The following is a 21,517-nucleotide window of genomic DNA, read 5'->3' on the forward strand; positions in this document are numbered from 1 at the left end:
GCAAGTGTGCAGTTTAACATTAAATGGACAAAATTGCTTTGTTTCTCTACTTAAAGAGCTTTTAAAGAATTTCAATGCTTATACTTTTAAAATCAAACAATAGAAACTCTAACAATTTAGAGCTAATGTAAATGAAAACTATTATAATCTTCCAAATAACAGAATAATAAAGTAACCTTGAAATATTGGTGTTGGCCCTATGTTGTTTTCTGTTTGAATTGAGTGGCAATTTCCAGCATTATATAACAGTGATGGAATTAAGTGATGTTTCCAGTAAAAGAATTTTGCAAGTATAATATGTTTTAGTATTAAATTCAACTTGTGCATTTAGCGATTAAAATTATTCTTGTAATGATGATGGCATTAGAAAGGATAGGGAACTGTCAAAGAGAATTTGAAGCTTAATTATCTCTTTGGTAACGAAATGCATAATCTTCCATTACAACACTTATTTTCTTATGGTAATTGACTCATTTGCTCTTTGGTTATCAATTTAACTTCCCAACCACAAACATCTGCTCTTACATTGTGTTTAATTGGTGTGAATACTATCTACAGAGGAGTTAAAATCCAGAGAACATTTTAAAGGCATTATTTTATAATTCATGAAAGGGAAAAGTAAATGATGACTTGAACATTGTTTGTGATGATTTTTTTCTAATAGTCTTTGAAAGTCTGTTTACTAAAAATGCATACTAACTATATATTAATTGGACTTTTTTTTGAAGAGGATTTTGCTTTGTTTTCCAAAATTACATACTCTGCCTTAGGGGGAACCTCAGTCCTTTAGACTCAAGGAATATGTCAATTCCCCGGAAACATGGTACCATAGTGGTTAAGATTGCAGGCTTTGAAGGTAGAAAAAATTTAGTATGTTACTATTTAATCTCTTAGAGGAGTGGGGACAAGTTGTGTGTGTTTGCTTCTAATTTTAAAAATGGAAAGTTAAGCCATAAAAAAAACTTGAAATGGCTACCTTTAGGGGAAGGGAGGGTTATAGGGTAGGGAAAACAGGGTTAGAAACAAGACTTGTTTGAATATACCCTGCTTTTGTAGATTCAAAATTTTACAAATTAATTCCTAAAAAGGGATAGTAAAATGAAACAAATGACTCGGAATGTGTATCTAGTTGGTCATATAGCCACATAGAAAGTAACAATTCCAAGTGCAAGTTACTATTCCAAATAAATTTAAAGTGGTAATTGGACTACATACCTAGTGGATATACTCTGAGGACAAAAAGAACTGCAAAAAGCTTCAACTGTTTTCTCTTATTATATTGTTGGTGGAAATGTTGGTATTGTTATTCTGAGACTACTGAGAGTAAGATAAAGCATCTGAGTAATTGAGTTGGTGTCACTGAGAACAGAGATTTTTGGCATGAGAGAAAGGAGATACAGATGTAAAATTAGTAAGATCCAGATGAAACCTATAGTCCTGACTTTAATTGAAAATACCAAAGTGAAATCATGATGAATTTTATGTTTGAAAAGTACATAGTTCCTGGCTTTGTCCACAAATAGGGCCTAAAAACAGTGACTAGAAGATACTAAAAACCACTAGGGTCATGTCAAAAAGGACTCAGGAACTTCCAGTGGACTCAGGCTTCTGTTGGTCAAAGATGGGATAGTTGGAGAATCAAAAGAATAATAACTTCCGTGGATTGAAACAAACCAAATATAATTCAATCCATGAACTCATAATGATACTAAAAAAAAGCCTTCAGTGATCACCATTGAGGGAGGATATTAGAGAACCAGATCATTGTTTTGAAAATCGGTAAGTAAAGGGAAAGAAACAAGCATTTATTCTGTCCTTTCTATAAGAACTGTATTTAAGGATAACCGAATAATTGATGAGGGGATGTTTCTCTTTATAGAAGGAATGAGAGAATAAGAATATTACTATTTTACAACCCCTTTTGCATAGACAATGATTATCAAAGACTGTGAACATCGCAAAAGGAGAGGCAGTCACACACATCATGAACCCTCCTGATGGAAGGGCATGGCATTACCTATGAAGTAGTCTTGAAAAAAATAAAGAGCCTGACTCCAATCAAGCTTTTATTTTATTTTATTTATTTATTTATTTATTTGTTTGTTTGTTTGTTTATTTATTTTTGTGAGGAAGATCATCGCTGAGCTAACATCCATGCTAATCCTCCTCTTTTTGCTGAGGAAGACCGGCTCTGAGCTAACATGTCTATTGCCAATCCTCCTCCTTTTTATCCCCAAAGCCCCAGTAGATAGTTGTATGTCATAGGTGCACGTCCTTCTACTTGCTGTATGTGGGACGCGGCCTCAGCGTGGCCGGACAGGTGGTGCGTCGGTGCGCGCCCCCCGGGCCACCAGTAGTGGAGCGCATGCACTTAACCTCTAAGCCACAGGGCTGGCCCCAAATCAATCAAGCTTTTATATTTAACTGCCAGTATATAGGACAAATATGTTAAATACCACCATGGCAATGCAGTCAGCAAAAGACAGACTGCAGGAAACTTTCCCTGACAAATGACTTGAACAAACAAATTACAAATGGAAAGTAAGAGACAAAGGAGGAACCTATAGATTAAAAAACACGTAAGAAACAAATTAATACCAGTGAATGCGCTTTGCCCAATTCAAATAAAATAAATCATTTTTTTAAAAACCATAAGCCAATTAGTGAAATGCAAATACTAACTGGATAATTGATATTAAGAAATTATTGTAGATACCAACTTGATGACGGTATCATGATTTTGTTTAGAAATGGGAGTTCTTGTTTTGTAGAGGTACTTATTTAAATATTTATATATGAAATAATACAATACTTGGGGTTTGCTTTCAAAGTAATATGGGGGAGGGGCCTGGGATGTGTTGGTGTGTAGATGAAACAGTATTGGACATGGGTTGATAATTGTTGAATCTACAAGTACATGAGATTTATTATTCTTTTCTAAAAAATAAAAAAGTAAGGAGTATAGAGTTTTTTTGTTTTTGCTGAGGAAGATTCGCCGTGAGCTAACGTCTGCTGCCAATCTTCCTCTTTGTGTATGTGAGCTGCCACCACAGTATGGCCACTGATAGACGAGTGGTGTAGGTCTGCACCCAGGAACCAAACCTGGGCCGCCAAAGCGGAGCATGCTGAACTTAACCACTAGGCCACTGGGGCTGGCCCAAGAGATAGAGTTTTGAGTCAGACTGCCTAGGTTCAAAATCCAGATCTGTCACTGACTAAGCTTTGTGACCCTATGGAGCTACTTAGCCTCTCTTTGTGTTAGTGTCCTTGTCTGTAAAATGGAAATAAGATAATAATACCTAAATAATAGGGTTGTTGTGGGAACTAAATGATAATAAGTGGAAAGCACTCGTGAATGTGTTAATTATCATACATCAAAGATGAACTAAAATCATTAAAACACAGTTGGTTAGAGACCTTAGTGTACTTAGGAATAGTCTAGTTGACTTCCCTGTTTAGTATAGGAGCCAACTGAAACCCATGGATTTGAAACCCTTGGTCAGCAAAATGTCTAGTGGTAGAACCAGAACTCAACTATAGGTCTCTTGACTTCAGTCATTACAACGTCTTTACAATAAGTCATTATTGAATAATATCCAGTTAAACATAGATAATCTGGTCTTAAATAGGACCACTCACAGTTGCACATATGTTCATTTTTCCTGCATCTAAAATTTATTGCAGTTCAAATGAAAATTCTAGGTTCAAATGAAAACAGCCTAGAGTTTGTCTGTTTTCTTTGGAAAGGAACAGAGAAACTTAACCAAAGATGAGTCTAAATTCATCTGGGGAAAAAAAATAAATGAATGAACAAATAGGAAAATTTTGAGGAAATGAAAGAATAAAGAGAGAGTACTTGTTCTGCCAAATATTTGAAAATACTGTATAGTTACAATCATTAAGTTTGTGGTTCTGGCCCAGGAATAGATAGATAAATGAAGCCACTTAGTATCCAGAAATAAACCGCCCAAGAGTATATAGGATTTTAATATGAAAACTATTTCAAATCAGTTACTCTTATTGGGACTACTGGAGTTGCCATTTAGAAAAATGTAAAACTGGATACTTAGTGAAGTCCAGATTGTTTCATAGACATACTAGAAGAAAATATAAGGGAATATTTTTATAAAATGGAAGCAGGGAAAACCTTTGAAGTAAGAGTAATAAAATACAGATGCCAAAAGGGAATGGACTAATGTATTTTTCCACATACAAATTTAAAACTTTGATACAACAACAGATCCTAAAGTTAAAAGACAAAAGAAAAAACTGAGAAGAAATATTGGTAGCCTGTATGAGAAAGGATTAATATCTTAGTGTATTAGTCAGGATCCAGTCGGGAGCCAGAAATCACACCAGGAATTTGAACAAGGAAAATTTAATAAAAAGAATTAACTAGTAAAAGAATTAACTAGTAAAAGGTGTTTTAACTACTAAAAAAGATAAAATAGGACCCTAAAGAATACAGGACTAGTAAATATAAGGATCAGCTACTACCTCCAGAGCTGTGGGAGAAAATCCAAAAAAGGAACAAATTTGGAAGAGGGCACCCCTACCCAAGGTTGCGATTCAGACCTCAGAGAGAGTGTAGTTGCTGCCAGAGGACACAGCCGTGGGCCAAGCTGGTCCATGGGAGATTACCTGCTGGATGGCACAGGCCTGAGCTGGTGTGTGAAAAGCCACTTGTTGGGGTGCCATGGTCCTGACTAATGATGAGCAGGGATGATGAGCCCTGGGGGGATGCCTTGAGTCAGAGTTGGTATGCGGGATGCTGTCCAGTGGGATACTGTGGGTCAGAGCTGGTCCACAGAAAGCCACCTGCTGGAGTAAACTGGACACACTTGCTAGAGACTGAGCAGAGAAACTTGCAGGAGAGTAATTGCCAATGGGTCTTTCATATACCTTCTAGCTGTCACACCATAGGGGCAAGAAGAAGAGCACACCTCAACCTGAAGGATAAGCCCTTTCCTCTGCTGTACCTTGCAGTGTCCCTCTAGAACCCTCTATTAACAAAGTCTAGCATTGCACCAGCTGGCAAAGGTCCACATCCATTACTACAAAGAGTGGATGTGGAGCTGAGAGGCCATAAATTGGTAACTGGCATTATGTGAAAAGCTCTTATATATTAGATAAGAAAATTGTGAGCACTCTAAGTGAAAAAATGTCAGAGTATGTGTATAGATAATTCACAAAAGAGTAAATACAAATGGCTAATCAATGTTTGAAAGGATAGTCAAATTCACTATTAATAGATTTTCCTGATTTCATCTAGTTGTACAGACTTACATTTTCTTGATCTTCCATCACTGTGAGTGTGTGTTGCTTCTTAAGACTGTACATTCTTTCCCTCCTTAGCTCCTGCTGCTTACCTGGGGTTCTACCTGCTCTCTGTGCTTTTACTCTTCATTTAGCCAAGTTATAAAGCTAGTCTGGACTTCTTCCCAGGACCTGCCCCACTCTAGCCAGTGCCATAGGCAAGGAAATGAAAAAAGAAAGCAGACTAGAAAGGAAGAAATAAAACTGTCTCTATTCACAGACAGCATGATTGTCCATGTAGGTAGTCCCAGAATTGTCTATAGAATGCTGCTAAGAAGTAAGGAGTGAGTTTTAGCATGACCACAGGATAAAAGGTCAATATATGTAAATCAGTTTCACCTCTACATACTAGCTAGTGAACAGTTGGAAACTGAAAAAATTTTCACGTACTGCTTACAATAGCACCAAAAAATTTGAAATACTTAGGTATATACCTAACAAAGTATGAACAAGATTTGTATATTGAGATCTATAAAACATTGATGAGAGAAACCAAAGTCTAACTAAATGGAGAGATACACCATGTTCATGGAAAGGAAGACTCAATATTGTTAAGATGTCAAGTTGCCACAGATTCAACTCAATCCCAGTCAGAATCCCAGCAAGCTGAGCACATTTTAGCTCAACTATTTAAAACAAACAAACAAACAAACAAAAAGCTACTACCATTGTCATCACTGTTTTTTAAATAGAACCAGCCTACAGTAGAGCTTGCTACTCTGTGATATAGGGAGTTCCCTGTCATTTGAAACTTATAAACGGGGATCAGTAGGATGTTGTGTAGGAAATTACAGCATTAGGTGGGAAGTTGGACTAGATGATCTACTTTTACCCTTCTAATTCAAAATCTTAATGAATCTGTTATTTAGAATTTACTGATTTACAACTTTGGGGCAAGGGGAAAGGAAGATACTGGAATATTCAGACTTTTTCAAGTATGCTTAACTTGTCCCCAAAGATCCTGCCACTCTTCTTCTCACCCTTCAAAACCATTTCCTGTAATGAGGGGTGTTACTAATGGGAGTGTGTTGCGGTGTATTGAGGGAGTGTGTTTCATGTAATGAGGGATGGGAGTGTGTTGCCTGAGTCAACTATTTAAGGCCTCTAATGTGACATTGTATTACTTTGTTTTGGTTACTCATGAAGCTGACTGAGAAGGAAGTTAATGTCAGTCTTCTCAACTCTTTTTGAATTTTAATTATGGCTCTTCCAAAATGGTATAAATCTTAGGGGAATAGTCTTGAATATTCATTTTTAGACAGAACATTCATATTTTCAATGTTTTCAGTGTAGTCAACTTAGTAAATATTTCTCAACAAGGAAACTGAGAAATTATCTTTATAATTATTCTTCCAGTTAGTTATACCAGAATATCAGTGTTCAAAAATACTGTGTTCCTAACATATATTTTAAATATGCTTTTGTAAAAATATGTGAAAACCTCAAAAAATAAGTAAAAATCCTGTAAATTCTGATTTTTAAAAATTGCTTGAGATATGAATAACTGCCTATTTTTATTTTCATTAATATCTTAATTTCCTTTTCTATTTTAAAGCCCAACCTGAATTCCTGAAGCAGCCTACTAATATATATGCTCACGAATCTATGGATATTATATTTGAATGTGAAGTGACTGGAAAACCAACTCCAACTGTGAAGTGGGTCAAGAATGGGGATATGGTTATCCCAAGTGATTACTTTAAGATTGTAGTAAGTATTTTTCAAAGAAGGACACTTGTCTCTGAAACCTTAAATGTCTTTAAATGTCCTCATCAAGAGATCTGTCATCTTATATACACCAGTTGATGTACTGCAGATGAAGACAGAAAAATTCACATAGAACATAATCGCTTCATTGGCTGATGAGAAAGCTGAGCCCAGAAATGTTTTGATAACTTATGTAAGATCACATAGCAATCAGTGGTTGAACTAAGCCTAAAGTCCAGATCTCCTGACCAATACTCTGGTACTCCTCCTCAGACATACTAGCACTCTTAAACACAGCTGTCACCATTTTCTGGGTAATGATTCTCGTGTTTGTGCTCGCACGCACATACACCAGTTGTCTTCATTCACAGCTCTCTATTCAAGGAGCAGAAATCTTTCCTTCATGTACTGACGCCCAGGCCCTTCAAAACAAGTATGTCCCAATGTTGGACAGTTGTGACAATAGATACAAAGATTCTTTTAAAAGGTAAATGCAAAAGTAAATAGTGTTAAATGTATTTAAGAATACTTAGCCATTATTGCTTTTGACTTTATATATAGTAGATGCTTAGTAAATATTATCTATTATTATTATTATTATCTAACATCCTAGTAATAGAATTATCTAGATATTAGTAATAAGGATTAATGACGTCTCAAGATGCATACACAACATTCATAGAAATAATCAGAAGTAATTATGGTTGTTAAAGACTTAGTGTCTCATTACAAATTTCTCATATAAGTAATTCATTCTTAGTAAGAATATATTTTCTATTTTTGAAATGCATAATCTCATATGTCACAAAAAGCAATTCACAAGTATCTAACCTTAACTAAAAAGCAATGTGTTACAGTTAAATTAGCATTTTTACTCTTTTATCATTATTTTCATAAAAATCTTAAAACCGTATTGTATTATATCAATAAAAATAACAATAGTCGACATTCATATGGTATTTTATAGTTTAAGGAAAGCTCCTATATATGCAGCCTCATTTAACTTATTGTCTAATCTGTTAGAACTATTGATATTAGAGATAATCTTAAAAAAGTGCCTTGAATTCGCAAATTCAGACTTTTACTATGGTTACGTGGTATTGCATGCCAGATATTTTTCCAAGCAAGGTGTAAGTTTGCAAACACTGTGGGTGTGACTTTCCATAAAGTTCTTTACTGTTAATGATAGTGTTTCCTGTTCTAGTCAGTTAAGTCAGTACCTTGTCAATAAAATTGAGTTAACACATACGTAGGTAGATAATATTCACTAACTGAATCATACAATTTTACTTGTTTTTCCTCCCCAGAAAGAACATATCCTTGAGATTTTGAACTAATGTTTATCAGTTGAATCATAAAATTATATTTATGTTTTTATTCCTCAGAAGGAACATAATCTTCAAGTTTTGGGTCTGGTGAAATCAGATGAAGGGTTCTATCAGTGCATTGCTGAGAATGATGTTGGAAATGCACAGGCTGGAGCCCAACTGATAATCCTTGAACATGGTAAGAGGGGCTGAAACAGTAAGATAAAAAGAGGCTAACTGTGTGTTTGAGGAACTAGTACCTGTCACAGTACCTATCACTCCAGGATACCTCATCATTAGTAACCCGTTTGTAAAGGCCAGTGTAGGGCATAACTAAGAGAAAAAAAATAGTGGTCTAAATCATTTCTATTGCTTAAATTAACCTAGAAACACAATTTTGGATAATGTTGAAAAGCAACTGGTATTAAGAAAAAAAAACTAGACAATTATAATCTTACACGAATGTTCTTCAGATTTCAGTCGTTTTAATCTCACAAATATATTTCTGCTCTATTAAAATAGGAACACTTTACTTAAGTAATGTTTATTTTGCATTGAATTTTTCAGTTTTTCCAAAATAAAATTAACTTGCCTTTTCTATCACCAAAAAAAATACTTATTATAAATTTATACAACATTGAAAAGGAAAAAGGAAAAAAACCACCACCCTGTATCAGTCATTGTGAATTCTAAGGAAACCACAGAGTAATTGGAGCAAAAAATAAAGAATTACATGTTGTTTAATGTAAAGAATTATTAGCTATAACAGAGGATTGGAGTAACAAGGGATTGGCTAGCAAGAAATAAAGAGAACTCTAGGGAACGTAAGAATGGCAGATAGAAGGAACAGCTGCAATCCCTAGGTGTGAGAGAGAATGTTCAGGAAAGAGGCTCCTCTCAGGGATGAGATCCAGACCCTGTTGGAGAGGATGTAGCCATGGTTTACTGGATGACATGGTTTACTGGCTGTGCTGTCAAAACTTGATCACAGCCACTGTCTGGTGTTCTGGGGAAAGCTGTTCATGAGGAGGTGTCTCACTGAAGGCGTTCTGCTATGAAACCACCTGAGGGGTTGGTGTTGGGGGAAGCTGCTCTCCAGCACCCTGACTGACAAAATTTAACACATTTGTCAGCTGGCAAAGGAAAAATATATAAAGGGCCCAGGTTTATTTTTGCAGAGCAGGCAATGAAGTATGAATTTGGAGCTGAGAGGCAATAAATTGATAATTGGCATATAAATAAATGCTCAAAATCCTGCCACCTAGGCGTACTACATATGAGCACATACAGATGTATATATGGTTTTATAACCTATTTTCTTGCAAGAGCATGCTGTGGCCATCTTTCCATGTCAATAAATATAGATCTGCATCAAATATATGCACTTTGTTTTATATAAATGATTCTCTGTTGGTTAACATTTAAAGTATTTCTTATTTTTTACTATTAGGAACACTGCTATGCTGAACTTCTTTCTATGATTATTTTCTCATACTAAATTACTAGAAGTTGAATTGTTGGATAACAGTTCTGTGTTAAATTGAGAAGGATATCTGTTAGGTGTATTATTATTTGTTTTAGCAAGAAAAGCATTTTTCATTTTGTGAATTTCTCAAGAATGTGTGAAAAAGACGCCAGACATCTGATCTGGTGTTCAAGTCAATTAAGTTCAGATTCAGTGTGGTCCCAGCCATATAGCCTAGCCAGGGAAGCTAATTGGCAAAAATGGCACCTACTCTGGCTTTTCACTAAAAATAACTATAGGATTTTTATATGCTATTTCTTGAAAATGTATTTGAGAGTACTGTTATAAAAAGGCATATAATATTAGAATTGCTCTTTTTCTTCCTACGTTTGTCTGCGATTATACCTTACCCTGTTCATTGAAAATGATTTAGTAAAAGCATGTCACCTTTCCGTCTTGGCAGAATGCCTGAGTATGGTTACCCAATAAGACACTCACAGAATTAGTGAGGTAGATAGGCTTATTTCTTTTTATTAGTGGCAGTGATTTTCCTTGGTAAACTTCGTGGCTCTCTTGGGGTTAGTTACATGGAACTAAATAAAGGGATTTCAGTATATTTGTGTTTGGGATTACTGTTATAGATTTAACTCTAACAGTATAAGTGGTTGGCTATGCTACGAGGTCCCTAAACTAATCCTAATTGGGCTTTCTTCTGAAAAAGCTTCGATGGCGTAATAATTATAGTTGTAGTGTGTGTTTTTCCCCTTTTGAGGCAATGTTTCAACACAGACAATGTTTTGTGGGCTGGCGAAATTTCTTACTGACCTTGTCAGGGATGCATTAAGGATGGATTATACGAAGGAAAGTGAGTGTCATGTTATTAATTGTTATTTTAATTTGCAAGATAAATATTTATGGTGGGAAAGCTAAAAGAGAGACTATAACAATTTATAAGATCTGATCTCAGCCTTTCTGGAGTTTACAGTATTGTAAGAGATATAAGAAATGTGTACAGCTTTAATACCAGTCCATAAAAAGTGTTATTTTTGTTGTACAAATAAAGCGGCATACAATTCAGAAGAGAGGAATTCTGTTTGTGTGACCAGGGAAGTTTATTCAGGGAAAGTATCCCCTTTGTAATAGACCTTGAATGATAAGATTTCCACATGTTAAAAAGAGGACCTGGGTCAGTATGGAAATAGTTAGAGTACATCTTCCTCTAGGAAGGTAGCCTGTAAAGGCAGAATAGGATCAGATTGATCATGGCCTTGATTATAAACAGTCAGAGCAATATTGTAGTGAAACAATCTGATGATAAAGTGAGATTTAATTGGAAGAAGACAGAGTGGAGGAGACTGGTTGAAGGAATATTATTGATAAGAGCCCATTGTGAGATGGTAAGTACTTGTACTAGAGAAATAGAAAGAAAGGATCCTAATAAAGAGATGTCAGTGATTTATCTAATCCAGACTTTATCCCCTGATTGGATATTAAACATTGTTGTAGGGAAGTTAGAGATACTTCCAAGGTTTTATCTGGGTGACTGGAAGAATGGTGATGCCTTTATAAAAATAGAAAAGGAAGGGGAATTGAAGTGGAAGAGGATTTCTACTTCTACTCAGGATGTAAAGTGTGTGCACAGAACAGCCTATCCTCACCTGTAATAAAAAGCTGGATGATCTACCAAATCATAATTGCTCTGAGCCCATCAGACACTGAGCTTGCAAAGCAATCAGGTAACCTAAATTCCAAAGAATTGGACAAGCCCCCTCCCCCAATGAATGGGTCATGAATTGTTTCACTTTGGCAGAGCATGAGAGAAAGAGATCGCTTCCCTAAAAGTGGATACGAAGAAATCAGCTAAAATTTTAACTGGTTGTTAAAGACTGAGTATGGCCTAGCTTGGAGTATCTGGGGGCCCCAGATAAAAGGGGAGTGCATACTTGCCTGCAAATACGTTTCCCTGGAGCTTCACAGGATACTCACTCTTAAGATTGAGGGCAAGCCAGAGACTCAAGAAAAGTCATGTTGGTGGTATAGAAGTGAAGGTGATCTGTAGCTGCTGGGAGATAGGTGCAAAGCCCCTCCCATTTATTCAGACTCCCTGAAGCCTCAGATCAATGTGGGAGGGGCAGAAAACCTTATTTCATAAATTTCTGGAGGGAGATTAGAAGCAAAGACCCATTGCTGCTGGGGGAAGGGTAGAAGAGAAAAACGCTTTATCTCTGAAAGAGGTACAGGAAACCATTTTGGGCCCCAAGATTCTACACCAATACCTGGGAGATGTCTTTTACTTCTAGGGGAAGAGTAGGAAACTACCATTCAACATGCAAATACAAAGCAGATTTTGGCTGCCATAGGAAGGAGAGCCACAGGGCTTACCTAATACTGAGGCTGGACCAGGACAACTGAAAATCCCACCTGCCCCAACCATGAGCCTACTATGACCAAGTAACAAAAAAGCTTTCTACTTCGGGGAAAAAGTCAAGAACATGAAGAGAGATCCTTCTGTGGTAGAGGTATGCAGGAATGGTTGAAGAAAAACAGGAAAATTGAGAAAAACTCTCCAGCTCCTCATCTCTCACCTGAAGCACAAGACATGTAGTCTACCAGTAGAAGAATTTGAAACCTGTGGTGTGCTGAAGGTAATTATAACAACAATAAAATCCATACCAAGCTCAATTTCTGTCTAAATTGACAAAACTCCTCCACACCAATGGTTTGACAGAAGAACAGAGATGCCAGTTTCCAAGTGTGATAATTAGTCTCTGCTGTTCTACACGATGCTCAGCATTCAGTCAAAAATTATTGGACATAAACAGAAAAAGCATGGGAAAACCAGTCCATTGTTAGAAGATAAAGCAATCAACAGAACCAAATTCAGGAGACACAGATATTGGAACTATCAGACAGGGACTTTAATTATTATTAGTATGTTAAAGGGTTTAGTGGAAAATGTAGATAACTTGAATGAACAGATGAGGAATTTTGGCAGAAAGATGGAAACCATAAAGAGATTGGAGCTACTTGCATTTGTCCAGAGGGTAAAAGGTTCCACAACCAGAGAAAGGAAACTATAAAAAGTAAAACACATGGTATCAGAGATGAAGCATTTTTTCAGACTGATCAGTAGATTCAACATAGCTGAGGAAATAATCAACTTGAAGATAGTTCAACATAAATTATTTAAACTGAAATAAAAGGAGGGGGACAAACAGAGCATCTAAGGTGGTACAGTATCAGATGGTATAACATAAGTAAATTGGAGTCTCACAAGGAAACAAGAACAGAACAAAACAAATATTTGAATAGATAATAGCCAAAAATTTAAAATAAAAAAATGAAGGAGATTATACCACAGTTTCAAGAAGAAGGCCGGACAGCCCCAAATAGGATAAAAACTAATAATAATAATAATAGTATTAGTAGTAGTAATAAAAGAAACACACCTATACACATCATAGTCAAACTACTGAAAACCAAACTAAACGAGAAACTCTTGAAGGCAGCCAGAAATTTTTAAAAAGACACATACAGAGGAACAGAGATAAAAATTACCACCGACTTGTTTCTAGAAATGGTGCAAGCCAGAAGACAATGGAATAACACTTTTAAAATCCTAAAAGGAACAAGAAAAAAGTCGACTCAAATTATATACCCAACAAAAATATCTTTCCAAGATGAAAATGAGGGCCCGGCCCAGTGGCGTAGCGGTTAAGTGTGCGTGCTCCACTGCGGCAGCCTGGGGTTCACACCAATGCACCACTTGTCATGCTGTGGCAGCGTCCCATGGAAAGTAGAGGAAAATGGACAAAAAGAGGAGGATTGGCATCGGGTGTTAGCTCAGTGCTGCTCTTCCTCACACACACAAAAAAAGAAATAAAGATCTTTTCAGAACAGAAGCTGAGAAAATTCATTGTCAGGAGACCTGTGCTATAAGAAATGTTAAAGGAAGTTCTTCAGGCAGTGGTATGATACCTGACAGAAACTTGGAGGATCTTCACAAAGAAAGAAAGCAGGCTAGAGTGGTTAAAAAAAGAGAATAAATATAAAATTCTTTCTGTCCTATTTTAATCACTTTAAGAGATAATTGACTGTCCAAACATGGGCCTACAAACTTTTTCTGTGAAGGGCTAAATAGTAAATATTTTAGGTTTTGTAGGCTAAACAGACTCGTCACAACTACTCAGCTCTGCCCTTATAGCATGAAATCACCCGTGTAAATCAACAAACCTTGACTTTCCCAGTAAAACTTTATTTACAAAAACAAATGGCAGGTTCTAGTTTGCTGATCTCTGGTCTAAAGAAAAAAATAGTTTATAACATATATTCAAAATATATGACAGAAACAGAGCAAAGTACAGTAGAATTGAAAATAAACTGTTGTAAGATTCTTATATTACATAGCAAGTTATATAATATTATTTGAAGTAGACTATAATAAGACCCATAAGTTAAAGATACCTATTATAAACCTTAGGAAAACCACTGAAAAACAGAAAAAGAGATATGACTAATAAGTGAATGGTGGAAATACAGTGGAATCTTAAAAAATTATTCAATCTAAAAGAAGTAAGGAAAAGAGTAAAAAGGAACAAAGAATAAATGGGACGAATAAAAAAACTAGAAAGATGCTGGATTTAAATCTATTCGTATTAGTAATTACATTAAATGTAAATGGTTCAGAGCTGTAGAACACATTTCAATACATTACAGGATTTAAATCATCCCAAGTATATTCTTTGACCTAAGTGGCATTAAACTAGAAATCAGTAACAGAGACCTGGAAAATCTTCAAATATTTGGGAATTAAACACCCTTCTGAATAATCCGTGTGTCAAAGAACAAGTCACACAGAAAATTAGAAAATATTTTGAACTTAATGAAAATGAAAATACAACTCATCAAAATTTGTAGAATGCAGATTAAAGTAGTGTTTTGAGGGAAGCTTTTAAAAACTAGATAAAAAAGAGCAAATTAAAGCAAATCAGAAGAAGGAAATGATAAAGAGCAGAAATAAGTGAAATGGAAAACAGTAAACGAAATGAAGAGCTGGTTCTTTGAAAAGATCAATTAAATTGGAATACATTTAACCAGACTAGTCAAGAAAAACAACTTACCAATACCAGGAATGAAAGAGAGAACATCATTACAAATCCTGTAGACTTTAAAAGGATACAAGGGAATATTAGGAACAACTTCATGCCAATAAATTTGAAAAGGAAGTTAACAGAGCTGGTTTGTTTAGGGAGGTAAAGCATCAGTTGAAGTTATGTTGAGTTTGGGTTATAATAGAAAACCAGATAAAAATGTCTAGAAACAGAGGGGGCGCAGTTCATGTCATAAGGTCAGGAAAGGGGTTGAACAAGAAAATAAGTTTTGGTTTTGATAGACTTCAAGATTTTTAACCTAACTCTTCTCTTGCTACAAATTAAGACAGCTAAGTATTGTTTTATTTTCATGTATGTAGAGAATACTGTCCCCACTTGTCTTTTGGTAGTCTTTCACACTACTGAACATTAAAACTCCTTAACCTACTCTTCAGTAAATGGAGTTATAAGGGACCAGGCATTGTCTAGTCTTATTTCTCTGCCTTCAGAGGAATGTCTTAGTCATCTAAAATTTGTTCCTGAATATCCTCTTGAAGATCTCCATAGATACCATCACTATAATTTTTTGATAAATTTTTTTGCCATGTGTTTTTCTTAATGGTCAGGAAATTCATTCTTGTTTCTGCCTTAAACCACTGCTATTTTCTTACTTACACCTCAGTGTCTTACTTTATCTACTTAAAGATAGCATTTATTCCCTTACTGTTTTTTCATTCTTGCCAATTCCACTTATTTAAATTATTTCTATTAGAACCTGTTCTATCCTGCTGTTTTTTAAAAATCTTTTCTTTAATTGTGGTCTTGTGCACAACATTTAAAAAATATGATGGCCTAAAAGAAGCTTATGTAGCAGAAATAGCATAACTTACTAATATAATCATAATTTTTTAATGTATGAAAAAGTAAAATCACAAGTCAGTGTGGATTGAGAGGATTATACATTACGTGCTATGTGGACAATTCGTGATTTGGAAAGAGTTATATATTTATGTAATATCAAAATAAAATATAGAGAGAGTTAAAATTTAAATTGAATCCATAAAAAGGTTGAAAGATGATAGAAGAGTCTCGCCATTTGCTTTTACATGTGACACAAAGAAAAGAGAATACAGATGAAAAATTTGGTATTTTAGGATATAAAAATTTAAATCTTCTGTATACAAAGTATGAGAAATACCTTAACTAAAGAGGACACAAGGTAGGGAAGAATATCACATGAATTACAGAAATTTAATATTCTGAATATGACAAGAATGCACACAAGTGGATATGATAACTAACATAGCATACAGTTCACAATAAAGCAGAGATTGGTTTCTAAACATGACAAATGTTCCACCCCACTTAAATCAAAAATATAAAATTAAATCAGTGAGATGTCATTTTTGCCTAATGAAGATTTTATATCTTTTAATGAACATTATAATGGCTGGTTAGGGTGTTATTAGGTTTGTGTCTTTCACTCTTAGTGAAAATGTAAATTGTTACATCATTTACTAAAACCATTTTGACAATTATATCTAAAAAATTACTGACTCAATCCATTAATTGTCCTTTTTAGGGTTTTTTCCTAAGGAAGGAATCAGAGATTTGGACAAAGATTATTAATGTCAGCATTAGTAATTAAAAAGTAAAAGAGAAAAAGAATAGGAAATGACTTACATGTCCCAAAATAGAGGAAGTAGTTAAAATAATTATAGTACAGCTTTATGATGGAAAAGTTATTTGGCCATTAAAAACTATGTCTTTGAACACCCTTTAATGATATCAGGAAAATCTCAGGATATAATATCAAGTAGAAAAGTTAAATATAAAACTATATATACCAAATAATCTGAATTTAGTTTAAAAAATTATACACACACGTTTAGACATTCCCACACCAACAAGTTAACAGTAGTTATCTTTGGGTAGTGATATTTTTTTCAATTTTCTAAAATGACCATGTATTACTTTTATAATCAGTGAAGGTTTTTCTTCTTTTAATTTAGTACTAAAGCCACCTTTAGGTCAGTGCTGAAATTTAGAAAGGAAACCAAACACATAATTTTGAGGACTTTCTGCCAAAAACATCATAGATAGAAGTTGAGTTGCAAATAATTCCCTTCACAAGAGAGTTGGGTTGTGTTGCAGGAAGTAAATAGAGCAAATTCTGGTAGACTTTACTGATATCCCTTGATTTGGTATTTGGTAGGACAAGGACTAGAGGCTTGAGCAGCCTGAAAGAGGAAGGATGGAAACTCGCCCACTTGGAGCCTCTTTCTCTGTCATTAGCACTGACTCTCCAAGAGTAAAATAGCATGTGTATATGTAGCATTTCCCAAATCTGTTTGACCATGGAGCTTTTTTTTAAAGTAGACTAATTAATATCTTAAAGGGTGCAATTTGTGAAACACTGATGTAGGGATATTCAAAGGAGGGTGGATAAGATTAAGGTTGGCAAATGGTGGCCCACAGGCCAAATCCAGCCAGCCTCTTGTTTTTATAAATAAAGTTTTATTGGAACATAGCCACATACATTTGTTTACAGATTGTGTGTGTCTGGTCTGTAGTCGTTTTCACACTCTAATGGCAGAGGTGAGGAGTTTAGACTGAAACCGTATGACCTGAAAGCCTAAAATATTTACTTTCTGGTCCTTTACAGAAAGTTTGCCAGGCAATTAGACTGTATGATATATATCTTTCAGCCCTGATAGTTTGTGATTCTAAGTTATTTCTGGTCAGCGAAAGTCTGTTTCACTTAAAACTTTTTAAATGAAAAAAAGTGGAGGTAGGTGGAGAAAGGCAGAAGAGGAGCAGGAGGAAAAAAATATAAGGATAAGAGAACAAAGTCAGACTTGGTGTGTGAATAACTGGGAGATGTGCAATGGTGACTAACTCCAAGGAGGACCTGTTAACAGGAGAACTACAGACTATGGCGAGTTTGCTAGCACACCTTTATGGTTTACATCTGGGAGACACTTAAGCACTAGAGACACTAAGGAATAAATTATTGTAAGTGGAAAGAAATCTGCTGTGTTGGTGCTTATCTTCATGTATCTTGTTTAAAAATAATGTTGAAAGTATTTGAGCATCCTTGACACAAAGTATTACTTTCACAGAGGGAATTTTCTGATTCCCTCCGGAAGTGTGTGGCTATAAGTACTGCCCATCACTAGTGCTTGGCTTCAAGAAGGTACTTTGGAGCACCCACAATTGGCCTGTGATATAATTGGACAGCATGTTTTTTAAGTTATCACCTTTGAACATTAAATGAAATTTCATAATTATAGTTAAAATATATAAAACATTTGCACGACACCACTAGAAAACGGAATTTCTAATCAAATTGGGAAGTAGAGTTTGAGAATGATTCTGTTTCTTTGTTTTCCTTAGCTTTATTGAGATACAATTGACATTTAACATTGTGTAAGTTTAAGGTGTACGATGTGATGATTTGACACGTATATATTGCAAAATGTTTACCACAATAAGGTTAGTTAACACATCCTTGACCTCACATAATTACCATTTTGTTGTTGTTGTTATGGTGAGAACATTAAAGTTCACCTCTCAAAGCAACTTTCAGATATACAGTGTGGTATTGTTAACTGTAGTCACCATGCTGTACATTAAATCCCCAGAACTTATTCTTCTTATAACTGGAGGTTTGTACCCTTTGACCAACATCTCCCCATTTCCCCCACCCCTCAGCCCCTGGCAACCACCATTCTAATCTCTGTTTTTATCAGTTCAATGTCAAACATACCTTCTTAACCAAAATATTTAAAATGCAATTTTTAATACTTTAACTTTACTTTTATACACTTTTAGAAATAGCAACTCTTTTGATTTTAGAAAATCTTGTGGCTTTTCAAATATTTCACTGAACATAATATTTTTTATTTGCTGCCAGTTCAAATTAATATTATCTGTCATTTTATGCTAAAATACTTTCTATGTCTTATACTTGTCTATTGAATGATTTTTTTTTAAAGTATTATCATATAAATTAATGCAGGTATGTTAAGAGTAGTAAGAAGGTACATTAAGGTAAAATGTGTTTTTGTCTGTTAACTTTTTATTAGCCTTTCTTCCTGTCAGTTTGAATTTAAAAATAGATTCCAAGTTTATCATGTAAGACTTTAAATGTAAAAACACAGAAATATGATTTTTCTCTGTACATTCGTTCATATCATCTAATAATTGGCAGTTTTTTACTTCCAGTAAGGGAAGATGGGTTGGTGAAAAGGGAGTAACATGAACTTGTTTTTAGTAAAGGAAATTCATACTTTACCAGCTCATTAAATGACTTAGGATATTATGGCCATGGTAGATAAGGATACATATTGAGCTTCACTTTTTTTTTTTTTTGGACAGACACATTTGTAAAAAATTCCATATAGTATCTGAGGTAAATATTGAATAATAAAAGTTCTGGAATAAGTGACTAATGACCTGGCATGATTAAAAATTGGCTAGATAGCAGGAAATTATTAGTCATTAGTGGAATATTTTAAATCTGAAGCACTGGGATGTATGATAGTTGGTGTTAATTTTAATCAAAGGATAAATTCTAATCAGTTATTTTACTTTTTTGTGGCAGTAATTATAACTTTAAGAAAAGTTTTAACTCAAGACAACTGTGATGATTGACTTCTTAATCATGAATTCCATGTCTAGGAACTTTCTAAGATTGAAATTGCATCTAATGTCAATGTCTGGTTCTTGTCTGCCATTAACTTGCTGAGTGATTGGATCAGGTACTGAAATTCTGTGATGTTTATTTTCTGTAAAATGAAGGAATTAAATTAAATAATCTTTTAGGTCCCTTATCACTCAAATACTCTACTAAATGCAGTTGTTTCAGAAATATATGCATTAAATATAAGATGCATTTCAGAACACTTTTTCTGTCTAGATATTGCAATAAATAGGTATATTGTTTGCAGAAAGATTGAGGCATTGCCAGTTAATAATTTCATGTTACCTGCCACAATGCATATAGTTAAACAAATCTCGTGCTAAAAATGTGATATATTGGCTTCATGTCCCAATCCCACTATAAATGAGGTAGTTAATCTCTCTGAGCATCAGTTTTTTATCTATAAGTATGAACAATAATCTCTGCACAGCACACCTCTGAGGGGCAAATAGAATAATTTATGTATAGCATTTCGTAAATTGTAAGTTCTCTGTAACTTTAAGGTAATAGTAATGTGAAACAATGTACAAAGGCAAAGCTACTGAATGGGAATTCAGTAGTCAGCGTTAAACTCAATTAAAATGAAGATAAAAGGTTAACTTCATGAAGCAAGGTTTGAGGATTTTTTTAAGTAGACAACAAAAATTCATTTAATATTCAGTTAGATCATTTACATTTGTAAAACAAGAAAAAGTCCTGTGTGACCAGATTGCAAGACATCTGAAGTGGTCTGGTGAAACTAAACTTGCACTAAAATAGTTTTAAATAAACATAACACATTTGCATTGTCAAAAATAAGAATGCATAATTGACTGAAATAAAAGTAAACGTACCTTTTAACCGTTACTTCCCCTATTCTCATTTTCTAGAGATAGCTCTTAAGTTAACAAATAGTTAGCAATAGTTAACAAACATTGTCTCTGTATTTATTCATTCAGTGAATATTTGTTGAGCAAAATTCTATATGCTATATAAAATTCTATATTAATTGTGCTAAGTAGGGGGTGTGAAACAGCCAACAAGCAGACATGATTCTCCGCCCTCATAGTGCTTATGTTCTGTTAGCAGAGACAGACATTAAGTAAGTAAATAGATCAACAAAAGAGTTATAGCTTTTACATCTACTTAAAGGAAATAAAAAGAATGCTCTGATAAAGAATTATTGAGCGTATATTGGGAGTTACTTTAAATAGGATAGACAATTTATAATAATTTATCTGTCAGGTATAGTTACTTGGTATTTAAAGATATTTATGTTAGACTAGCATAAATCTGGAAAACAGTGCAGTCAATACAACCAATAAGGGGGCTGACTAAATGCGTGAATACAATGGAATACTAGGTAGCTGTTTAAAAAAATCAGTTACATAGATCTATGTAAGGTAAACAGGGTAGATGGAAAAATATCCAAGTTACAAATAAAGCAAGTTGCAGAAAAGTATGTGTAGTCTAATTTCATTTGTGGAAAATGTGAGGGAGAAGGATATAGATGTATATATGCTTCTATGTGCAGGAAGGTTTTATGAATCTACACCACAGTCTGTTAATTGTGCTTATATCTGAGGAGTGGGAAAAGTCTGAAGATGGACAGGAGAGGACAAACAATATATTGTAAATTTTTGAAAAGCCAAATAGATCTATTAGAAATTAAACTTTGACTCTTGCAATCAGATCTATATATAGTGATTTTTTACTTTTTGTTCAGGATAGTTTAAAACTTTGAGTTTTTATTTCTTGAACAAAATGCTATGGGAGAAAAAATAGGTTGTTAAGAGTATTGGACAACTGTCTCCAAACATCTTATTTTCTTATCTCCAAATATAATATCTTCTATTATAGCATTTTTTTCCTGGAAGATGAATCATGGCATATACGTGAAGGCAGTTAGGTATAGTTTATTAAAATATTAAAAGCAAATTTGTTTTGT

General features: G+C 34.5%; 1 protein-coding gene across 4 annotated transcripts in view; it reads left to right on the forward strand.

Moving 5' to 3' along the window:
• The window catches only part of NEO1 (neogenin 1), a 233,387-nt gene that overhangs the window by 123,180 nt on the left and 88,690 nt on the right, over positions 1–21,517 (forward strand). For all 4 annotated transcript variants that reach the window (XM_087428672.1, XM_087428673.1, XM_087428670.1 and 1 more), the window contains exons 6-7: positions 6,872–7,026; positions 8,409–8,529. In XM_087428672.1, the coding sequence (XP_087284798.1) occupies positions 6,872–7,026; positions 8,409–8,529 (276 nt within the window). The remainder of the gene's footprint in view (positions 1–6,871; positions 7,027–8,408; positions 8,530–21,517) is intronic.

This window comes from Ceratotherium simum, chromosome 3 (assembly GCF_057802395.1).
Source record: "Ceratotherium simum simum isolate JZ-2026a chromosome 3, ASM5780239v1, whole genome shotgun sequence".
NCBI lineage: Eukaryota > Metazoa > Chordata > Mammalia > Perissodactyla > Rhinocerotidae > Ceratotherium > Ceratotherium simum.